This window comes from Phalangium opilio, unplaced genomic scaffold (genome assembly GCF_054372755.1).
Source record: "Phalangium opilio isolate 3A_F unplaced genomic scaffold, DU_Popi_V2 ptg000009l_1, whole genome shotgun sequence".
NCBI classification, from domain to species: domain Eukaryota; kingdom Metazoa; phylum Arthropoda; class Arachnida; order Opiliones; family Phalangiidae; genus Phalangium; species Phalangium opilio.
This window is the reverse complement of record NW_028324146.1, coordinates 8571841-8595130: the sequence shown is the minus strand read 5'-3', so window position 1 is coordinate 8595130 and position 23290 is coordinate 8571841. Positions and strand designations below refer to the sequence as shown.

The 23290-nt window shown below is 36.5% G+C and overlaps 1 protein-coding gene across 5 annotated transcripts in view; it reads right to left on the bottom strand.

The window, feature by feature from the left end:
- The window catches only part of LOC149713674 (cell adhesion molecule Dscam1-like), a 216384-nt gene that overhangs the window by 98960 nt on the left and 94134 nt on the right, over positions 1–23290 (bottom strand). For all 5 annotated transcript variants that reach the window (XM_089849059.1, XM_089849063.1, XM_089849064.1 and 2 more), the window contains exon 2: positions 20201–20533. In XM_089849059.1, coding sequence (XP_089705185.1) covers positions 20201–20533 — 333 coding nt within the window. The remainder of the gene's footprint in view (positions 1–20200; positions 20534–23290) is intronic.

Genomic DNA, 23290 nt, shown 5'->3' with positions numbered 1-23290 from the left:
CGCCGCCAGGATTTTTTTACAGGTAGGCTAAGGAAGATTTGGGGGCCCCTTATGAAATTTCAAGAGAAAAGTTTAGATGCACAGCGTCGATAATATTAAATTAACAACTATTTTTATCATATTATTCATATAGATAAGTTTAATAGATTAAAGTTCAGTAATATCAGACAATAGACATATTATTATATAAACTATAGTTTGCGAAAATAATAAAGCACGAAGTCGGAGAGAGAGGAGAATTTTCAGTTAAGCCCCCTATGAGGTCACTGTGCACTGTCGATGTGTTGAGGAAAAGGGAAATCGGTTTACCAAAAGGAATCTGACTTCGAGGTTTTATGGGACCAGAAGGAACGGGAGAGAAGAAGGTTAGGTAAAGAGCGCGAAACAAACAAGATGACCCAAGGGCTGGGCTCATAATTTTAGCTACATCGTATCGAATAGAAAAATTCAGTGAATAGCCCCTCGACGCGCTACCTTTAAGTTCGATATAATGATTACTAGCAATTCTAACTGCAATTCATTTTCTTCTGTTATAATAATAATAATAGTGCGACACAAATAGGAAACTTGCGCACCCTTTAACAGTGGAAAAATGATTAATCGTAACGCATAAGTAAGCCCTTAATTGAAGTACAGAAAATTAGACTGATTGGTCCCTCGATGCCCTATCTTTAACTGTGCTAAAATGATTTCCCGTAATCTGTACATCAATAATTTAACTTCTTTTATAATTGTAATAATGCGACACAAACAGAAAACTTGAGTGAGCAGCCCCACAATAACGCATACCTAAACTTTAATTGAAGTACAGAAAATCCAAGTGATTAGCCTCTCGTTTCCCTGACCTAAAAATAATTACCTGGGCCGTAATCCTTTTGTTCATAAAATTACTTATGTTAAAATTATAATACAATATATTAAATATATAAAGATACTATATACTTATTTTTGCTTTTAATATTATTTTTCGCTTTCTGGAGAAATACACGTAAATTATGGAATCGTGATAAACACAGCCTTAAGACCATTCAAAAAAATATACCATCAGCATATACTTGCTTTTGCATTTAAAGTTAACCTCGATTTCCTTGAATGTTTAAATAATAGACGAGCGGGATTGAATGCGTGAAATCCTTGTTGTCGACGGGTGACAGAAATTTTAAAGGGAGAGTTTAACATTACATTAAGGCATTCCAATAATCGTTTCTTTCGCTTTAGATATATCAGGGAGGAGAGACTTGAGAGGGAGTGTTAAAGTGAATAGGCGCGTTCGTTCGCTTTGTGGCTAAACTCGTCTCTTTCTGGCGCTGACTCGGGGTCTCATCGCGGTGTCCGCGCGCATGCGTCAAATTTAAAAACCGGCTTTGAACTAGAAGGGGAAGTTCGTGTTTGAATTTCTGCCATGGTTAACTATAAGAAGTGTTGTTTTTTAATTGTTCAAGTAACCTATAAGTATTTAACAAGACCCGACATGGTAAATATCGTTTTCAAACCATTTCCCAAACCAAAAACAAAGCTTGAAATTTATTGAAAGTGAATAGAAGCTAGTGGAAGCTAGTATCCATCTTTTACATTTTTCTATCTGGGTTTTTGGCTTTTGAAACGCGTGGACCGATATTCCTTTCATATATTTTTAAGCGAATACCTTGAATCATTCCTACAACCGTTACAAAAACAATTTGGCATTTTTATTAAGCCTCGGTTTCCTCCCAACAGACGGTGATTGTTGTTTGAACAGAGTGAGTGGGGCAGCAGTCGATGGAAGCGGAAGCTGGCGGCAGAGAGAATTTTCAAATTCTCTGCTGGCGGTAGTAAACGACGTCACTCGCGCCTGCGCATTAGCTAAAATTGTGGAACGGAGATAAAAATTCCTACCCCCACTTTCTTTCCCATTTGCCACTGAATGACGGTATTTTTAGCATTAAATCAACACTCCCTCTAACGTTCCTTACTCCCTGGATATATCGAGAAATCATAAAACACAATTCACAATCATTAACCCCCACTTGTACAATTAAGTGAAATGCTTAAACTTACTATTACAATCCCCATCCATGTAAAAAACGAACGAAAAATATCACCTCACCACAATCGTCTTTCATTAACTGTCCCTTCATTGACGAACCAAAAATTTTACACTACTACTTCTACGAGAATGACAACAGGGCAGGTCAAACTAAGAGCCTCATCGTAGATGTACATCATACGATGAATGTTTAAATAGAGGAGCGGGATTGAATGCGTGAAATCCTTATTGTCGACGGGTGACAGAAATTTTAAAGGGAAAGTTTAACACCTTCCTTTACATTAAGGCATTCCTATAATCGTTTCTTTCGCTTTAAATATATCGAGAAAACGTAAAACACAATTCACAATCATTAACCCCACTTGTACAATTAAGTGAATTGCTTAATCTTTCTATTGCAATCCCCATCCATGTAAAAAAGGAACGAAAAATATCTCCTCACCACAATCGTCTTTCATTCACTGTCCCTTCAATGACGAACCAAAACTTTAACACTACTACTTCTACGAGAATGACAATAGGACAGGTCAAACTAAGAGCCTCATCGTAGATGTACATCATACGATGAGGCTAAAAATCAAAAAGCGAGATTGCTTTTCTCGCTAGTCAAAAACTTTTAACACGAAAGTGTTAACCCATTTTCCATTTTATAGAATATTGTAAAAATCAGATGCCAAAAGGTTCATCATCCTTGTGAAACTTTGTCTAAAGTAAATTGCCTTGCAAGCCTAGATCAAAATATTGTATTAATGGTATTTTAATATTATGAGAACCTAATTTCGGGGCCCCTCTGAAATTTACGGGTAGGCTGTAGCCTGCCCAGCCTACCCCCTGGCGGCGCCACTGTATTTTTACCTCTCCGAGTGACGTATGTCACGGAGAGGTATTACACTGGACGTGTGGGTGTTTGTGTGTGGGTGTGTGTCTGTCACACCACAAGTGACCGCGTTCGCAGTTTGCGTATCGGAACAAACGTGTTCCCAATTTCCGGACTGCAATGACAGTTCACGGAAATTTGGAAAATTGTGTTTGTCTCTGCTGGCTATTCTACTTGAGTTCCCACACCACCAGTTTTGGTTTTCGTCCACTCCACATAGACACTAGTCTGTACTTGCTGGCTTTCAAGCACCACCATCTTCTGTTCTTCGTCAATTTCACCTTGACACCAGCTTCTATGCACCGCCATATTCTGTTCTTCGTCAATTCCACATTGACACCAGCTTCTATGCGCCACCATCTTCAGGTCTTTCTCCATTCCACATGGACGCCAGTCAGCACATTCTGGCTTCTTTTCCTTCGTCATCGTTTGGTTTCAAGATATACGCGGCGATCGGCTAGGGTTACGAGAAACGTCTAGCCTCCCAATGGCAGGGCTTCCACCATCGGTTCACGCGAATGCGATTTTTATCTATTATTATAATGGAAAAGAATCGTATATATATCCCAAAATTTGTCAAAAGCGGGCAAGAGGGGTACCCTTCACTTTAAACGTCAATATTAGCAAAGTTTCGAAAGATAATAGGAACAACTTTATTTTAAACGATTTAACTATTTTTAAAGTTATTTACTGGCGATTAAAATAATTAATATCATTTATATTTAATTAATTATTTAAGATAAACTTATTTCTATGTAATGACACAAGTGAGAGTTTATATAGAACGAGTAATGAAGATTGCAACCGAATCGAAACACTACACGCATATCAAAGTTAATATAAAGCGAGTAGGATGATAAGATCTCTTACAAAACGATAACATTTCCTTTTTGCAGAATATTAAATGGAAATATTTTAAATATTTTTCGACGATTCTTTTAATAGTTGTGTAGCTATAAAGCTCAGTTTCATCTTAATATTCCAAGAACATCTTTTGATATTAACATTTCAAATTTGGTGTTTACTTTTTAATTCAGCTTTTCTACATTTATATATAGTGTAAACGCATTATTTATATTCATTAGATAATATGGATGTTATTTCTTCATCTATCCACAAGTGTTGAAACGATTGGGTCTGTGAAATAGGATACCCTAGATTTAAACTAGAAATGACCTTGTTTCGCCTCCTCTTATAGGAGGTGTTAACGGTTCAGAGTGAGCCGAAAGTTAAATACACCCTTCAGTGATACATTTTAGGTCCTCATTAGAATTATTGAGGATACAAAGGAAATTGTTAAACGCTTAAGCCCTTGCTAAAGACCTTGGCAATATTTCGCCAATTTGAACTATGTATTTCCGGTTTTTCTCATTGGCTGGTGGACCTGTGTTTAGAAAGTAAATTCGTCTCGGCTCGGAGAGGTTTATTTTGGTTTCCCAACTTGGTAAATGTTAACCCGGTTGTCAACTGCAAAGATTAAATAACCATCACTACTTTTAAAGCCAAGAAAGGAACTATAACCTTCTACCCCAATTAAACAGTATTACTTTGTAAAATTCTAATTTACAAATAAACTTTAAATTACTTGGGAAATTAAGATTTTGGAGGATGCTTTAATTCTCATTTTCTTCTCTTCATCATTAGATGGATGAAAAAAAGGCTGAGTTTCAATGGAGAAATATCCCGATTTGTACGCTTCATTATGTGGCTATATGACGATTGCAAAACCATTTACAAACATGAATATGGTCCAACATAAACGCGTATGAATACCACGAGCAACACAGCTATGTGAAAAGGCGACGACTCGCTCCTTGCCGAAAATCAAATATCTGTCGTTCTGAAAAGTCGTCTATGGGGGCAAGTTTTATAACTTTTCACCATATGCAAGTCTCGTAGAGCTTATTTTGGAAGCTGGTAGAAAGAAATAAGTTCGGTTGACGAAATGTTTGTCGAGGGCGCGTAGACGACAAGACTTTTCCATTTGGGAGTCCCTTCTCGCCGGTAACGCGATTACGGGTCTCAATGCGTCTCGAATGCTCGCTTTCAAAGCCAAATATATACTCCTCTAAAAGACTTCTTTACTAGTGTTCATTCTGCGTACTATTTTATTCTCCATCATACTTGCCATTGCGTATTCGTACGCCTCAATTTCCACAATTTTATCAAATGATCTTGAACACAAATATATCCTCTACTTGTTTTTATTCCAAAATACTGGAACGGTTTTTGAATCAAAGTTTCTTTTTACTTCAAAGAGATTTTTGCAGTGCCTTAAAAAACGTCACCATAAGTACAACAGTAAGTTAAGCTGTATAAGTAAAGTCCTTCCTGACAATCAATGTACCTACCTAACCCAAACCCTTTAGAAGATGAACACTAGCTTTGCAGAGAAACCCTGCTTTAAAGGGATACTACTGGCTAGATTGATTCCTTTTTAATTCGAATTAGCTATATAAAATAATTCATTTATCAATTGGAACCCTGTTTCTATGTAAAATATTTTAAGAGATACAAGCAATTAAGCTCTTGTACTGGCTTCTCCACGAAGCCCGCAAAAGTACCCCTATTGAACGCCAAGTACCACCTGACGGATTTGTCCAATAGCGTGACTCCCATGCTTCGCGTGAAAGCCAAACGTGTAGTGTCCAATACGCTTCATTAAGGAAACTGAATTGCTCATATCTTCTTTAATATTGTAAATAGAATCAATGTTCCAATTGATATTGTCATAATTTTTCACGATCTATAGATTAAAAGAAAAAAAATCTACCCGGAATTTCAATTTAAGGAATAATTTCCTTATCGTTTCAACTGACATAAAGTTTAGTCGTTGACTATTTCCATTGCATCGCTTGTATGCTTTTTGGTTTAAATGTGCTATCGTTGATTACCCACAGTAAACTATAAGAAAGGTATCAATTTTAATTTCAACCCAAGGCTACTTTTGATAGTGGCGGCCAGAATAGTAGCCGAAACATCCAAACAGGTAGGTTAACCACTTTGAAGTTCGCTGTGAATTGTGGCCATTTTGGAATGATTTCTGGCCGAATTATAACAACACGAAAAGAAGCAAATAAGCGGCGAAAAATGATCAGAGTTGCCGCTAGGGACTTAACTCAGATTGATTACAAGCTGAAGTAAAATTAAAATATATAATTTCAATGCTATTTCATCTACTCTAATTTTTACTCTGTGGTTTTTATTATAGTGCTAGGAATGTGACGTTTGGACAGGTAAGTGGCGGGTTCTTCACTTGATTAGCCGAGCGACGCCTACCAGAAAATAAAGCAATCTGTAAGGCCAAGTACGTCCAACTTACAATAATTAATGAATATACTATAGGGGGAAGAGAAACAGCACGTTCAATGTTGCTAACCAAGAAATACTTTTAACTGAATTCATCATGGAGAATGGACAGTATGAACTCCAAGAGAGACAAGAAGGTAGCGTTTAAATGAAACTTCGCTAATAACGCTGGCCAATCTATTCATGCTCTTTAGGGAGATATTCTAGAATAAATAAAGATAGGTTCTTACGTTTAATTGCCTTCGAACCTAGATTGCTAGTAGCTGGACTTTTTTTATAAAGTACACGTATGGTTTGAATAATACTTATACAAAATTATTTAATTAAATGGGATCTTAAGTGACATAATAGATACCATATTCACTCAATGAGATACTAAAGAAGGTTAGTTAATTTTGTCACCGATGGTTGCTATAACTTCGGTAGAAACGACCTCTGGAGCCTTGAAAGTAATTTCAAATTTATCACAGTTTAAAATTTGGTGCATGGGTGTGGAGTAAGCAAATGATAATGCATTCGTCAAAGTTATCATTCGCAAAATTTGCTTCAGCCCGTTGCAATAAGGGGCAAGTGTTCGATCCCTCGAAGGCGAATCCCAGGCGCCCACATTCTTAATAAGAAAAAGAGATTCTTTCATTCGAGAAACCTGATCAAACTTTGTCTAAGTAAGTACAATGCACGAGGCAATTAGTCAATTATATCAGAACCAACTAAGGGCCAAATGTTAAATTATTTTAAGTGCTAACCTAATTTTGTCACAAATTAAAGGGATAGAGACAGTAAATGTTTAGCTACAAAGTTTATAAGAACAGAGGTTTTGTTGACATCAAGTGTGTGTTTTTGCATGTTTGTTTGTAGAATTCGAATATACGAAAAACAACCCCTTTAGCACACAGGCTCGACAGTACAATATTTTAACAGTCCGTATGTCGGTTAAGTGTTGATTTTTGTTGCCGGGGAACTTTACTAAGGAACTTGTTAAAAAAAGATCCGCTACTAGCTTTGAGCTTCTAGTATGTAAAACAAATAAACTGTTTAATTACATCGTTTAATCGGTCTTATGTGGCATGCGAAATAAATATTTGATGTAATGTTACTCAATCTGAGCCTAATACCGTACCTCTTCCACTCTAACAGAGAAAGACTTTCTCATTTACTTGTTACAGTTGATTTAAAAAACAGATTAATATTTGAGCTGAATTGAAGCCAATTTCTCACGAATGGCGCTTACATGTTTAGTCAAAAATCCTATTTTATAACTACCAGCATTTCTTAGTGTTGGCGCGATGACGAATTTCTATTTATAATCAAGCCCATATCTGATTCAAATCTCTATGAGGTTTAAATTACAAGTTTGTATTTTTACGACTTAAAGTCTATATTCGCTGCTTATTCATATCCTACGATTTGGTAACTTGTAAGACGTCTTTTGGCGCTTTCGAGGAAATTAGAGTGCGCTTGGATCGAACGTCAGAAAAACGGGTTAAGTGTAGCCCTTTAGATAAATGGCCGATTGACCATTGGTAGGGTTGACGGAGGCAGGCAATAGCTATAACTTTGGTAAAATAATCGTTCTAAAGAAAATATCGACATAAGCGTAACGGAATGGTTCCTTCATCACCTACCATCATAACCCGCTCACTACATTAATACTCCTTTATTGATGAAAAATAGAAATTCCTAAAAGGTGCAGTATCACTAGGCAAAGATTCAACTTTATTACGAAATTTTGAGTGAGAAAGTGTCCCGTGATGTCATGACACTCTTGAAAACACTAACAATTGCATTACATTCAAAGTGGTGTGATAAGGAGCTCAATAACAATAAGTGATCATAATATGTACCGATCATTGCCGTAAGTCTAAATTTCTTAAGCAATCTTTCCACATTCACGTTATCGACTAGGAGTTCCAGTAAATGTAAACCTTATAATAGAAGATAATAATGGTATGATGTTTACAATGCGAAGTCTTGAACTCCTTTTAGTTTTTTGCTCGAACAATCAGCTTTCTATTTAATATTACGTTATTCTTTCCCGTCGTCTGACCAGGTAAGTTGGACTTTTGAGGTATTCGTGAATAAATTTTAAATATTCGTAATATTTCGTTTTCGAATTTTGATATACCGCAAGGATATCATGTGATGAATGTATCTAACGTGTTGTAGAAAACATACTATATCTAGACGAGGAGAGAAATCAATTATGACTTATGAAGTTGGCGCTATCATGCAGAATTTCAAATTTGGTTAAGCCTTGGTTTTAAGGATTTACTTTATTTCACGATATTTTACAAATTAATGTCACGTGATCAGTGAATAGGGTCGGACTATAAGGAGGAACTAGCTTTTATACATCTGTAGATCAATTTTGGAACTTTTCCTTTAAACGTAGAGGGCGCTGTTTGAAAGAAAAACTTTGGGTGGTTTGCGATTGGAAAGCAACCAGATAAATGTGCAAGGGTTTTGACTTTTTTCTTTTATCGACAAAAATGGTGAGTTCGGAATTGGTTTTTTCGTTTGGTCAGCTCTTTACCTCATCGATTCGAAAAGTAAAAGCCGCCGACGCATTATTCGTCTCCTTCCAAAGAGTCTTTAGTTCTTTACAAAAAGAGAAATATGAAAAATATTTTCTAGCCTTATAATAGAACGCGGAACGGTTAAGCCTCGGCCTTCACGGAGGCTTAAGCGTCCTCCCCCAGTTGCCAATAATACGTCAGGAAGCTCGGAGCTCTCTTTAGCCTAAGCCTACTTTAAATACGCGACTATCTATGAAGCGAATCTTAAAACCATTTGTTCGACAAGCGCCTTTTTACAATATGTCAACGCGAAGGATTTAACCCAGAATGGAACTGGGTTTCCAAATAACAATGGGCTTTAAAGAAAGGAAGCCCGTTACATAATGGAGTGACAATTCAATCGGAAAAAAAGAATATGGCAGTGGAGTCTTCAATTTCAAAGAAATGCATGTGATATAAGTATATACGCCATAGATCTACTTCATCCATTTGAAAGCCTGCTCATTATACAACAAAGGCAAATAAGAGTAGAGAGTATATTATGGAGAGTGTAAGCTACTATCACGCGACTCATATTGTCTCTGAACCAATGAAAATAATATTTTATACTCAATAATGGACAATTAATCATGCATTCATCCAACCTAAAGCACCATTTTCAGTTACATTTATCGCGTTTGTTTCTGTATTACCACCTCTACTACAACTGACGTTTACAACATGAGAGCTCGAAACGCGTGATTTATCATAGTGTATCAAAGCCTTAAACAAATGCAGATATCAACCAAATCACAAGGTGAATAATCTAACACCAAGGACCTAGTTTTCCAGCTTAGGAATGAGGGTATTGTGTGTCAGGTTCTCTCTAACGAACGTCTCATCTCGAGTGTTCCTAAAACTTGATATCCCAAGGCTAGGCCGAATGTATCAACTGTAGAGTAAATGGTGGTTGAACACCCAAAGTTTTCCTCTCCTAATATTTTTTCTCGGCGCCTAACTAACATCAGCCGCGGAAAGCTGGCTCTCACTAAAAAAATTCCACCCCCCTTATAAAAGGTACGAAACTTAAATTATTAGACGATTGGAGTTTACGTTACGGCGGAGCAAGCTACAAAACGGATTTAGGGCTCTCAAAACAAACTCAGTATATCCGTGCCAGAAAAAAATAATTCTGTCGGCTTCTAATTTATCCATTATGTCGACTTAATCACCCTCTTTAAAAACGTTAGCACTCCACACGATACGCCGTTGCCATAATAAACGTAAACACCGTGGATGAACCCTCCATGCTTGAACTTACTCAGATAAAAAAAATTAGCCCCGCCTGTTTTACTTCACTCTCCACCGCTGTGGAGCGCTGCTTCAAAAGCTCGTTCTCGGTCGTGGCCGAGATTTTAGAAATTTTATCTCTCCATTCACGCGAGCTCCGTTGGAAACTTTAAAAAGCTTAACGTCAGAACTTTCAGACACAGAGGCTACGGCAAAAAATCTTACATAGGAACTTGGTGTAGGATTATTCTACTTGTGACCAAATTTAAGATTATTCTACTTGTGACCAAATTTAAGATTATTCTACTTGTGACCAAATTTAAGATTATTCTACTTGTGACCAAATTTATATCTTCTTTTTCAATTAGTCTTTGAAACAATATCGAAACGCTTTATTTTATTTATATTTTGAGTTAAAAAACCCAAATCTCTCCCGCATATTTAACAATTAATTTACAGACAATTGTTTAAAGGCCGGATTTTCTGCTGGAGGGTTCTCCTGGTACAGAAAATGACTCGCGATCGAGTAACAAAAGAGAAGCGAGTCGCCTAAAAAATACGGTTCTCCTGGTACAGAAGACCGAGAGTTGGGGGTTCTACCTGTACAGAAAATTGAGATACGGTAGTCACGTTAAAATATTTGAGCCACGTTTTTTTCCTCAAACTTCGACACCCGATATTTCCGAAAGTACGGTTCCTCGGGTACAGAAGCCTGAGCAATAAACATACAACAAAGTAAACTATAGCTTTGAAGTTCAAGGTATAGCTAATTTAATAATCTTCTAAACCACATATCGGTTTTGTTGAATACCACAGGAGGGTTAGTCTCGCCAATTGTTAGCCACGGCAACACAAATCGGTCAAAGAATCAGTGGTGAAGTGTACTATTGAGGTAGAGAATCTGTATACTAAATAAACTATTTCTTTGAAAATGTGAAAACCAACGAGTGAGGGCTATGGCTATATCACTATGTTGTGAAAATGTTTTAGATAATTGTAGGCACATGCAGCCCATATGGTAAATTTAAGAATTTTTTCCTACAGGAGTGAGAAAAGTAATTCTACCCTTCATTGCAATTGTTCAAAAAAATTATATTTCAAATTAAAATAAATGGAAGAAATTTTTAATCAATCGGCTGGATTTTGATTCCGCGGAGTATTTTACAAAGCGAAAAAGAGATAAGAGGGTGTGACGTTACGACAATATTCCTAGTAGCACTCTACTGGTTTTCCGTACTTAGACCTTCGACGGGGGGTAAAATGTCCACTGACTTTGTTGTTCTTCGCGAAGTGGTGTTACAAACGTAGGACTGCTGTACAGATTACAATTGAAATGTAAAGTGTAAGTATGTTTATTGCTCGGGCTTCTGTACCCGAGGAACCGTACTTTCGGAAATATCGGGCGTCGAAGTTTGAGGAAAAAAACGTGGCTCAAATATTTTAACGTGACTACCGTATCTCAATTTTCTGCACAGGTAGAACCCCCAACTCTCGGTCTTCTGTACCAGGAGAACCGTATTTTTTACGCGACTCGCTTCTCTATTGTTACTCGATCGCGAGTCATTTTCTGTACCAGGAGAACCCTCTAGCAGAAAATCCGGCCTTTAACTTCAATTCCCTATTTAATGCTTCAAACACACACATAATAGCTTCAACTTAAGAATGCATATTTCAGTGTTTATAATAATGTGAAATTCAACATAAACACCGACTAATTTGAAAGAGAATTCGATCACGACCAATTTCAAACTGTATTTGATTTCGCATTCAAAGTCATTATGGGCCAAGCATGTAGAATTTTTCACTGATGTTTGTACAACTATAATGCTATGCTAGAGAGCACTTGGTTTGTACATTGGAAAGAGGGCGTTTTCTGGTCCCTTTGGAAATTCATCGTTCAAGCAATCATTCTGCATAAAATTATTGAATTTGCTTCAATTATATTTGATGAACATCTTTCAAATTGATAATTTGAGGTTGACCAAGAAGCGATATCTAGTTTACTTGGGAGGTATAAATTCGCCACATTTCTTGCTTTATCTCCAGTCCAAACGTAGGTCCGGATCTTATACCTTCTCCCTAGTAAATTAGATATCACTTCTTGGGTTGACCTTGGAGTTGAGTATATGAAGAAAGAGAAAAGAAAAAGTCCAAGAAATTTCAGGAAAGGTTACTTGGGCCTGTCCAATGGAATGCGACGATTCGCTCAAACAGGCGTATTCGCGTCGCGTATTTCCGTATCATGCCTGTTAAACAATTCACGTCAAGAAAGCCATAGCCCGAGTCCAGAAAGCCACTGACATTACCCCGACACCACAGTCCGCACGCTAAAAGGCAATAAGAGCACCGTCAGCGCTGATTTTGTGACACATGAAAAATGAGATTGTTAAGGTTTTTTGTTGCGACAGTCAACTTTCCCTATATGAAGGAGAAACGATAAATGTTCTGAAGCAGTTCAGATTAGTTTTTCAAAATAGGTTTTTAAACCATGTACTTCAATAATAAACTGGCCCTAAGGAACTAGAATTGGGCGTTATTTGTTTTGGCTATATTTTTAACAGCATTAACAAGCATTATAGGTCGACTTTTTATCTATAATTTTGACTTTATAATCATATTTTCAAAACTAAAAATTTCGATAGCTATTACCAGAAGTACGATGAGACTAGAAGTACTGAGCTAACCAAATTCTTCACTTGGCGAAAGTGAATACTCTTGATAACACACCAACGGTTGGCCCTCTGGTACCGGTTTCTGAATTTTCCCTCCAAAACGTGAGACGCTCGTTGCGGTAGACGGCCGAACTAGATTCAAGCACCCGCGTCCGAGTTCCGCGGCTTTAGGTTGAGGGGAAGGGGGTAGGAAATGTTTTTGGAACTCGACCAATTTTTTTCTCTCTAGTGTAGGCCCGATGGAACCGGCATAAAATCCTCAAAGTCACTAGTGTCAGGATCTACTACCAGTGCTAGAGCTCTTTTCTTCTAGTCTCATCTTACTTCTGCTATTACTAAAGTCAATTAAGATTCTGCTCATAGATTTTGCTTTTTCACGAATTTATCTTCAAAGACAGTTTTAATTAATATCTGTTCATTAATATTACTTAAGTTTGTACATAAAGAAATTATTGTTTTATTCTTTAGCAGAAAAGAGGCGGGCGTTACAGCAAGTTTGAAGGCATTGCCCGTCACATTAGAATAAAACAGTATACAAGTATACGCGCTTGAACGCGTGTTTATCTGCAAATATTCATTTACAGGTTAAATTTATGAATTTGACGGGTAAAACACGAGTTTTAAGCGTCCATTCGTGCTTGTCAAGCGTCGTCAGCGGAACGAAACAAAGTGCCTGAATCAGGCTTCCATTAAGCCCCGCATTACTACGCCTCGAAATGCATTTTTAATTGACGCTCCCGCGGGTGCCCTACTCCCCTCTCTCCCTCCATACTCAGTATCGGTTATCGCTGCTCCACCCTCAAGTCCAAACGCCAAGTACTGGATCTTGTGTTTTACCAAAAGTTCGAAAATTCTTCAATTTTACAAAATTATTGGAGCAAACATATTTAAGCTTAGAAAATAATTCTGTACAAAAAGTTTCAAAATGATCGAACGTTTTTCTGAACGCATAACATTCAATATGATAAAGTACATTGTCATTTAAATTTGAAGGCTCATTGGTTATAATTATTTTCGATAGAGTAGTCTCGTGGTCTGGTGTGGTAATGCGTTGTTTTAGGAAGCCGAGGAACAAACTGAATATAATTTTTTATGGTTGCTTTAAATGTGGTGGCAGAATAGAGTCTCTGAGTGTCCAAAAATTCCGTATCGTTTGCCTCCATAATAGCAAAGGCAAATAGAAAAAAACAGTGGTGGGCACTCAACGTTTCGTATTCTCTTTAGCTTTTTTACTAATTATGTTACGTTATCTTTTAATCCTCATGCACGTTAATAGCTCAATCGGTTTGGGGGTTTGATTATATTTTGTTTTTGGTGACTTGCAAATGTTTTTCGGCTAACTGGAGTAGCAGTGCTAGAATGGTTCCTCAATATCTCCCAAGTATACCGCGGAAGGGGCAGTAAATTGTTTTTACTTTGAATTGAAGGCAACATGTTATCGCACCTTCCTAGTGGCGCATGCTAATTGCTGGGATTTTTTAATAGCGTTTGGCTACTTAATAGAGCCTATCACCGACTGAAAAATGATAGCCTATTTACCTTATGTTCTCTGAAGTCCAAAAAGTCTAAATTGCTATTTCTTTAAGTCTTTAGCTAATTTAGAGTCGAGAAAATTCCAAAGTTAGTAACAAATAAAAAAAGAAGTGATCCAAGCTTTATTTTGCCGTCCAAGTGGCTACAGGTGAAAATTTTGAAAGGGTCTAATTTTACAAAAGAAATGTTTAGGTATTTATACCGTTCTCCAAGGGTTGGTCCTGCCCAGTACCCTTACCAAAGGCTGGGTCCGGGGGACCAATGAAATACTGTCTTTCTAGGGTATAAGTTCTTGCTCCTCCCTATAGAAGTGGTGTTTTTCTAGAAAGGTTGTTTTGAAACACCTTGTTTATGCCGGTTTTTCCATTTTGGTTAAAATTCAAAACATGTTGTTTTTTATTTCTATTTTTTACATTTTATTCTAAAATTATTTGTTATTTATCTTTAAGTTGATTTACTTTAATTTTGATTTAATTGAAATTTCTCGTGATAGCCTCATGTGATAGCCTCATACTCTGTTGGGTATATTGGTCTTTGGTATTAGATCATATTTTTCTAAAATAGTTTCTGACGGATTTGAAAGCAAAGCTTTATTAACCTATACGATATAGCTTAATAAAGCTGCTTTATTTATTTAATTCAAAAACTACCTAAAATATCAGTTGTTTAAGAGACACGGCTGAAATAAATGGGTAAAACAAAACTGGGATTAAGATCCGAATTTGATGTAATGTTTCTCATCTTATTCAACAGCTTAGATCATTTCAAGGAACTCTTTCAACTGTTTCGTTTAGAACTAAAAACATCCTTGTAAGGCCTGCACTGTTTCTATTAAATAGCGATGATTGCTCACTATAAATTTATAAAATAGAATTAATTTTCGTCCATATTTTCATAGCGATGAAAAACCACAAAATTTTCAAAAGAAAATTTGTAGGCTCGCGTTTGAACTTTGGGGAGAAAAGGTATAATTAGAGCGTGTGCATTACGAAATCCCGAAGTAATCATGGCAACGAACTAGGGGATACAATTTTTGAGGCAGATGGCAAACGAGCTTAGCCACGTGCTACGGGAACCATCCTTCCACTTTTAATCCATTTTTATGTAAAACGAATGAAATGAGACGACGGGCATTGTGTTTATGACAAAAAATATCTATTCATTACCGGAGTGGAAATTCGGAACAAGCAATATATAAAAAGCAATTAATTTAAACTCTCCAATTGTTATCGTTAAAAAGGTCCATTTGATAACATAATTGGTTCATTAATATTGTAGATGGGTAATATTCATTTACGTTATATCCTTTTTCGAATAAAAATATAAAAAACATTTCTAAAATGGAATTACATTTAAAAATCAAAAGGTTTAGGCAAATGTTTTGGTAAAATATTTTAAAGATAACCAGACATGAAGAAATGTTTGTAGTTTAATACGAGAACTTCATTTACTTTCCACGGTCAACGCGCCTATCTTTTAACAATGATTCGACCTTCATATAGAATGCTAATCTCCCTTGCTTGTGGAGACGTGGCTTTCATATCGACACAGAAATCACCCAGTTTCTCTATCATTTATAGTGTTTAGGATGTACGATTTATGGCATTTTTTATAACGCTAAAGCCACTAAATAGAAAAAACACTTTCTTGTGAATACTGATATTCGATCGTGGCAGTATTTTGGATCGCCAATATATTAGATTATAAATAAATTTATTACGTTTAGGCGTCGAAGGTATTGAGTATAAAAAAGCATAATCATATTGCGAACATGAGCTGGGCGCGATTTAGCTTCGCCATTCAAGCTCCTATTTCTGATTAGCATGCAGTTTCCGAAGCAACCTTTTTAGAACCTTAGGATTTCTTACATAAATCTCGAAATTTTATATCGTCCACCGCGAGACTCGTTTTTCTCCCATAAATTTCGATGTACCGCCAACGACCATTCAAATCACGACTTTCATCTGAATATTAAGAAGTTCGCAAAGTTTTTATGAAAAATGATTTAATGAGATTATAGCAATTTCAAATAGATGATTTCCAAAATTCCACTGTTTCGACGTTTACGGAAATCAGAAGCACGCCATCTCTACTCAAGTTTATTGAGAACCAGGACGTCAGGCGTGGTTTCGTCTGCTACCAATTTAGGCGACCTAGGTTCAATTTGAACGTTTGCGGATTCCATGAAACAAGATATTGGAATTGTAGAAAACCTAAATAAATGTTTCTAAAATTTCTTCAAGGTCTTTTTTACAAAATTTTTGGAGACTTCGAAAATTGACAACATGTCATTGTTGGGGGTTCGCGTGATAGGAGTTGGTGCTACTTGATTTCCGGTGATTTTTAGAGGTTTTCAGCCTTTTGAATAGTAAAATGGGCGTGGTTATAGGGTTAATCTGCCAGGATATTAAGTGGATTACGTTCCTATTTAGCGATTTGGGTCCAGAATCCTTACCATTAGTAAGATTTTACAAAAATTAAGACTTGAATATACAAAAACAGCTACTCAATTTGCTTTAGAATCTGTATCTGTGGTAACGTAACCCTATAGAGCTCAAGACTTGACGATTCAAAATTTCAAACAAATTTTAATGGTTTACTCGGAGCCTTCAGCGAGAGAAACCGAACAGCTATAATTATATTTATAGCCGGTCTTTTCGGTAGATGTGGTTGAACGTACTTTACGGCGTCGAAAAACAGTAAACTCATGTTAAAACCAACTGGTTTATGTTCCAACATTTTTATAAATCTGATGTAAAGTTATCTCTTTCCAATAAGAACAGTGCTACGTGCTTGGATCAGTTTCCATAAATAAATGATCTTTGGCACCAAATTTATAAAGCATTGCCATTGCTGGCTTATACTTCATTTCTATTTGAGTTAGGCAGCTTAGATCCATGGATCGTTTATTACCATAGCATAGAAATATTGTAATTTTTATCAACTCCGGGTATAAAGGAAATTTCTTCACGACGGCGTATCGAATTTGTCCACGAATAATCATACCTCTAATGCTTGTTACGTAATCAAGCTTCGAGAAAAACAAGATCAAATCAACTGGCTTTTGTTATTTCTTCTCTAATTTTGCATTTTGTCTGAAATATTCGGGATTTCTCCCACCTCAGACCACCTACCCATGGGCAGGCATCTCCGTGTTAAGCCGCGGGTTTCAAATTGAAACGCGTAGCACGCGCCCTCATGTGTCGGCGGACCGCAATATATCTCCACAATAAATTAATAAGAAACAATTTTTGGCCAAGGCTTAATATTATATTCGTCTCATAATGTAACCCAGAGTTATATTTACTCTCCTATTATGAATATAAGGTTTATAAATTTTTAATGAGATGAAGTAAAAATAAACTAATGATAAAGGTTTACTCACTTTGTCACATTTATAAGATTTTTGGCATCTATTGACGCCTATTAGGCCACTGTTCTCGAGGGAGCAAGAATTAATATTTTTCACGTGACTCCGTGGGTCTGTTTGTGGAGATGAATTTCCAGTAGCCGCCACGGCGGCGCTTTCGTCGGGCGTTACCATTTGCTAACCTAGCTCCCTATCCTCATGCCTGTCCGAAGCGGGTCGGCTCAAAACCAATCACAAGAGAGATCTGACTTCAACGAATGTAAGGGGGGGGTCGGTCGGGTGAATTTTTCTAACAATAAAATTCAATAGCTCGCCGACACCTTTACAGTCCCTTTAGAGTTTCTCGAAACTTTCGTGATTTCTACGGAAAATTCAGGCTTATGCGGGATTTGGTGTAAATGTCGGCCTTACTCGTTTTAAAAAATAAGCAAAGTGGAGAAGTGTCAAAATATGTTTTATTTTTCTTTGTTTTTGTTATTTGAAACACTTTCGAATTTAGGCAGCTCTTATATGATTCACTTTATTCTTTAGTGCACTGCCGTCAAGTTCCTTGACACGCCACAAATATATAAGAGAATCAAAGGTTCCTGTAAACATCGTTCGATGCACAGTACTCGACACATAATTCTGGGAAACACTGTTTTATTCATAAGTAACTTTCTTTTAAATTTTTTTTTATTTAAAGAAAATATTTTGTGACTAATAATTAGGTTTTTGGGTTAATTCTAAAGGACCCTTTTAAATGAAAACATTTTAATGGAGTGACACGAAGTCTGACATGCGTCTTTCAATAGGGAAAGGGCATAAGTAACATTATCAACTTCAAAATTTGTTTGGTAATCAACGCAGTTGTTTGGATTAGTCAATTTCGAAGTTCCGAATTCAAACAAAACATTTTACAGCATCATACATGACCCTATAACGCTGAAACAGCTATTTCTATTCCCTTAGCTGATGTATTGGGTTTTTATTACTGATTACTAGATAATAACATAATCAAGGGTTCTTGTTCACCGGAATTCGAGCCGTCAAGTCGGGGATACGTATCGATTTTTCCTCTTTAAGACTTGGTTCTAGCAGAAGTTCATAAGATTAGTTCCATAAGTTTCCCAGTGGTTACTGAGAACTGGTCATGAAGTGACGTAGATGAAACGTCATACATTCTCGTAAAGATCGATTCCTTGTGAGGACCAGTCAAGGGCTTAGTACAGACTAAATACGAAGATGAACTGCAAAACTGAGTGTAGTCAATTCTCGCGTCGTTCACAAGGTAGCTATAGGGTCTTTGCGCGTGACGTCAAGTTACCTACGCCCTTTCCTCTCCCCTTGCCGGCTGCCCGCTCTGGCCACGTTAGGACGCCATGTTGACATCCCCTGAAAACCGGTTTTCGCCCCTATTTCTTCTCCCTTTATACTCTCGCGGAAACACCCTATAGTTGTAAGTCTCTAGCATTACGAAGTAAAGGAAGTGTCATATTTATGTAACCTATCTTATAAACTTATGCTTCTAGCCTTCACCGCCCCTAAATGAAACAACATCTGCCGCCAAGCAACATCTTTTTTCCGGAGTGGGATCTATCTTGGCACAACGCCTCAACAAATAATATGACACCCGAGAAGGGCTGACGGAGAATAGCAATTTTTTATGACAAACCCAATATTAATATAATTAGCAAGATCCTTAACAAACTATCGAGCAAACAACTATAGAACAGCGTCTCTTCTACTTCTCCCCACAGCCCCTACGCCATTCATAAAGGCTTGATTGCTTGATATCTTTCTTTCGTGCGTGTCACGTGTGCGTGTGGAGAAAGATAAACAATTATTTTGTTACAATAAGCGTTCAAATCTCCCCCTCCCTTTCATAACAATGTAATAAAGGGGTTCATCGACCCCGAAAATTTATACATATTGGAAACTAATATAAGACCTGTGTGTATGGATAAATGAGAGCTTATTGTGAACTGGGCTTACACTTTCTATTTCGCAGTAAATTAGACTAAGCTTTGACATTCGAAAGCACGAAACCAATAAATTTCTGAGGAAGTCACAAATATCAGACAAAACCCCTCTGAGACGAAACCAAAGTAGAAATCACGAAATTTTTATGAGCACTTCGAAGATTTTGGAGATATTTCCCTCACGCCACGAGACAGAACTTCAGGCAGCCCAAACTCAATGCGTGTGAAATTCTAGTAAACTCGGCCATGTATCTAGCGGTATCTCAGGCGTGATTGAAATTATCCAGTATTTAGGATTGCCCTGGAAATCTCTTTCCCTGCATGTAATATTCGATTTGGAGTATTCAATATCCGCGGTGCAGATATTAACAAACCATACAGAAAACCAAATGCCAGAAGTAAAACGTCAGAGATTCCAATGGCAAACATTTATAACAAAAATTGTCTCAGTAAAAAAATTAAGGGTCGTCTATTATTCAAGGAAAAATTTTTTCCCGTGGGAAACAAGGGAAAAGTAGTGAGTAAGAAGAGTTCAAGACTTCGAGCTTGGTGTTTATCGTAAACTTCCTACTATACTTGGCTCTAATATTTTATGATGGTCTTTAAATTACAGTTACGGTAATTGTGACATCTTTCGCGAACGCAATTAAGTCAAAATTGTTCTTACCTCCTCTGACTCGAACATTCCGGCTTCCAGTGACCCCGACGGAATTGTAAGCGAGACACCTGTAGGTGGCCGAATGAACTTCTTGTTTGTAGTTATCGGAGTTGAAAGGTTGGAAGACCAAGGCTCCATCTTGCCTGACGTGTCTTAGTCCGGGGACGTCGATGGCCGCTTGCTTCGAGTAACTGGCCGTTCCTTCCGCCACGATCCAACTGATGACCGGAGCCGGATCTCCCCGAGCCGAACACGGAATGACCGCTCCCGTCGAGTTCGCAAAGTCCACCGTCACCGGCGGTTCTTGGATGAATGTTGGTGCTTCTTGAGATATTGACAGACCTTCAAAAATAATTATAAAATTAAAATGGGATTTTTATTAAATAACATAAGTCCTTGATACTATTTTTTAAAGGATAACTATACACTGATTATTTGTTTTTATTAGAAAATAGAAGAAATTTTAGGGGAACCTATGCTTAATAATTAGCGCAAAATACGTGGGGCCCGTTGTTTTAGTTGCAAACCACAAAAAAATTATCCAGACTAACATTTGTGAAAAAAAAAATCAAATATTCTGGCACAATATTCTAGAGGGCCGGTAGGCCCTTCTAGATAAGATCCCACACCCTCCCGTAATGTTAAATGAAAATTCACAGATTTTTGCCGATTTCCCCCATAGGAATAACATGGGGTTTTTGGTGCTCCAGCACATCGAATCATTTAAAAACTAAAGCGAAGTTATGTTTCGGAATACTTTTAAATTAACAAGTAACTATTCAAGGTGTGCCTTTTTCAAGTTTCATCAAAATTAATTAAGTCTAAGTATGTTAATTTAATTAAAAATGCAAGTACCTCAAAAGATTACTCTACAGCAGACGACGCTAATTGTTCTACAGTAGACGACGCTAAATTGCCATTTCACCGCCTTGAAACTTTAACTTGATATTTTTCAATAACTATAACTCTAAAATTTTTAAAAACTTCACTGGTGGGTCTAACTTTTTTTCAATTTTGTGTCTCGGTTGAAATTCTTTACTTAAGATACCTTCTTTTATTTATATTTTAGATGTTAGTTTCGACCAAGGCTTAAGTTGCCTTAGGCAGATTAGTGAGTCCATGGATTAACTAACGCTATCCCTTAGTTAATCCATGGTGAGTATAATGCAATGGGTGATTGTAAAAGCTTGAAGGATAGATTAATCAGTGTGGGAAATAAGGATTTTTTTAAAACTGGACCAGTGGCCTAGGTATTTTAATTAAAATAACTGGCCACGGTGCCACCCAGCGTGGGAAATATGGCGGTAGCACAGGGTAAATACCAGTTTAAAAATTGCCTGGACCAGTTTAAAAACCAAATTGGAGGGGGAGTCAGTTGTCCTCGGAATACTTTCAATTTAACAAGTAACAATTCAAGGTGTGCCTTTTTCAGGTTTCATCAAAGTTAATTAAGTCTAAGTATGTTAATTTAATTAAAAATTAATTACCTCCAAGGATTACTCTACAGCAGACGACGCTAAATGCTCATTACTCTACAATTGACGATGCTAATTTGCCATTTCACCGCCTTGAAACTTTAACTCTATGTTTTTTAATAAATATAACACTATATTTATTCAAAACTTCACTGGCGGGTCTAATTTTCGTTTAATTATGTGTCTCGGTTGAAATTTTTTACTAAAGATACCTTTTAATTTATATTTTAGATGTTTGTTTTGACCAAGGCTAAAGTTGCCTAACTTAGGCAGACTATTGAGTGAGTCCATGGATAAACTAACGCTATCCGTTACTTAATCCATGGTGAGTCTATGTAATGGGTGATTGTAAAACCTTTGAAGGACATATTTAAGGGTAACCAGTGTCCTGACATTAATTCAAATATTTTATTTATCCACTTCTTTAGTTTAGCAGACGCGTACCAATGGTGAGTTAATTTACCACTAGCCTATCAATGGTGAATTAAGTTGCCAATCGCCTACCAAATTATTTAAACTTTCCCATAAAATTATGACTGACACTTGGTTTGAGCCAATATGATCACGAACATCTTACTGAATCCTCGAATGAATGACGTTTTAGAGGCAAAAGATTATTTATAATAGATTAATACGAATAAAGACTGAAGGAACAGATATTATATAAAAAGGACTTGGTTTGCCCAAGCCTTAAAAACAAAATGATAAGAGTTTTTCCAGTTGACTGAAGCGCTGATATTTTTTTTCCATATAATTTTAAAGACAATCCGTATTTTACTACTCTTTAGAATTTAATTCAGTCTCCTGATTTTACTGGTAATGGATTTATTTCCTATAAATTAATTGAAATAAAAAATTACTCATCTCAGATTTTTCAACAACAATTACATTTTCCTAAAACATTTTATCATGAAATTTATTTTTAAGGGATATCGTGTAAATTTAATCTAATTGACACATTCTTTTCTATTTTCTGAGGATTTTCCTCTCGAAAGGTTTCAAACACAAGAAGTTTTCATAAACACGAACTTTTCTATTTCGTACCTCAAGTTAAACAATAAAAATATTGGATCTTATGGATTACATGACTATTCAACTGTAATTAACCCAGGTATCTTGAAAATAAATATTCTTTGGCTACTAAAGTTTGATTTCTAGTCATCTTTGACCCCCAACTACAAAACTATTTTAATTCATGTGTGCTTTACTCTCTTTGTTTCACCATTATGATGAATTAACTAAGCTACCCTGTGTTGCTTTATGCAACTCAACCAACACTTCTAAAATCTTCCCTAAACCATCCAATAATTGTGCCTGTGCATAAAGAAGAAACAAAACCCTTTCTCAAGTATATTAAAGGTTATAAAAGTCCTCCCTTTTGTAGTCGAATGGACCGCTTATAATATGTTTTTAATTAGAGAATTATTTGAAAGTTAAACCCCTTCTGCCTTGAAAAAAAAATAAATTTCATGATAAAATGTTTTAGGAAAATGTAATTGTTGTTGAAAAATCTGAGATAAGTAATTTTTTATTTCAATTAATTTATAGGAAATAAATCCATTACCAGTAAAATCAGGAGATTGAATTAAATTCTAAAGAGTAGTAAAATACGGATTGTCTTTAA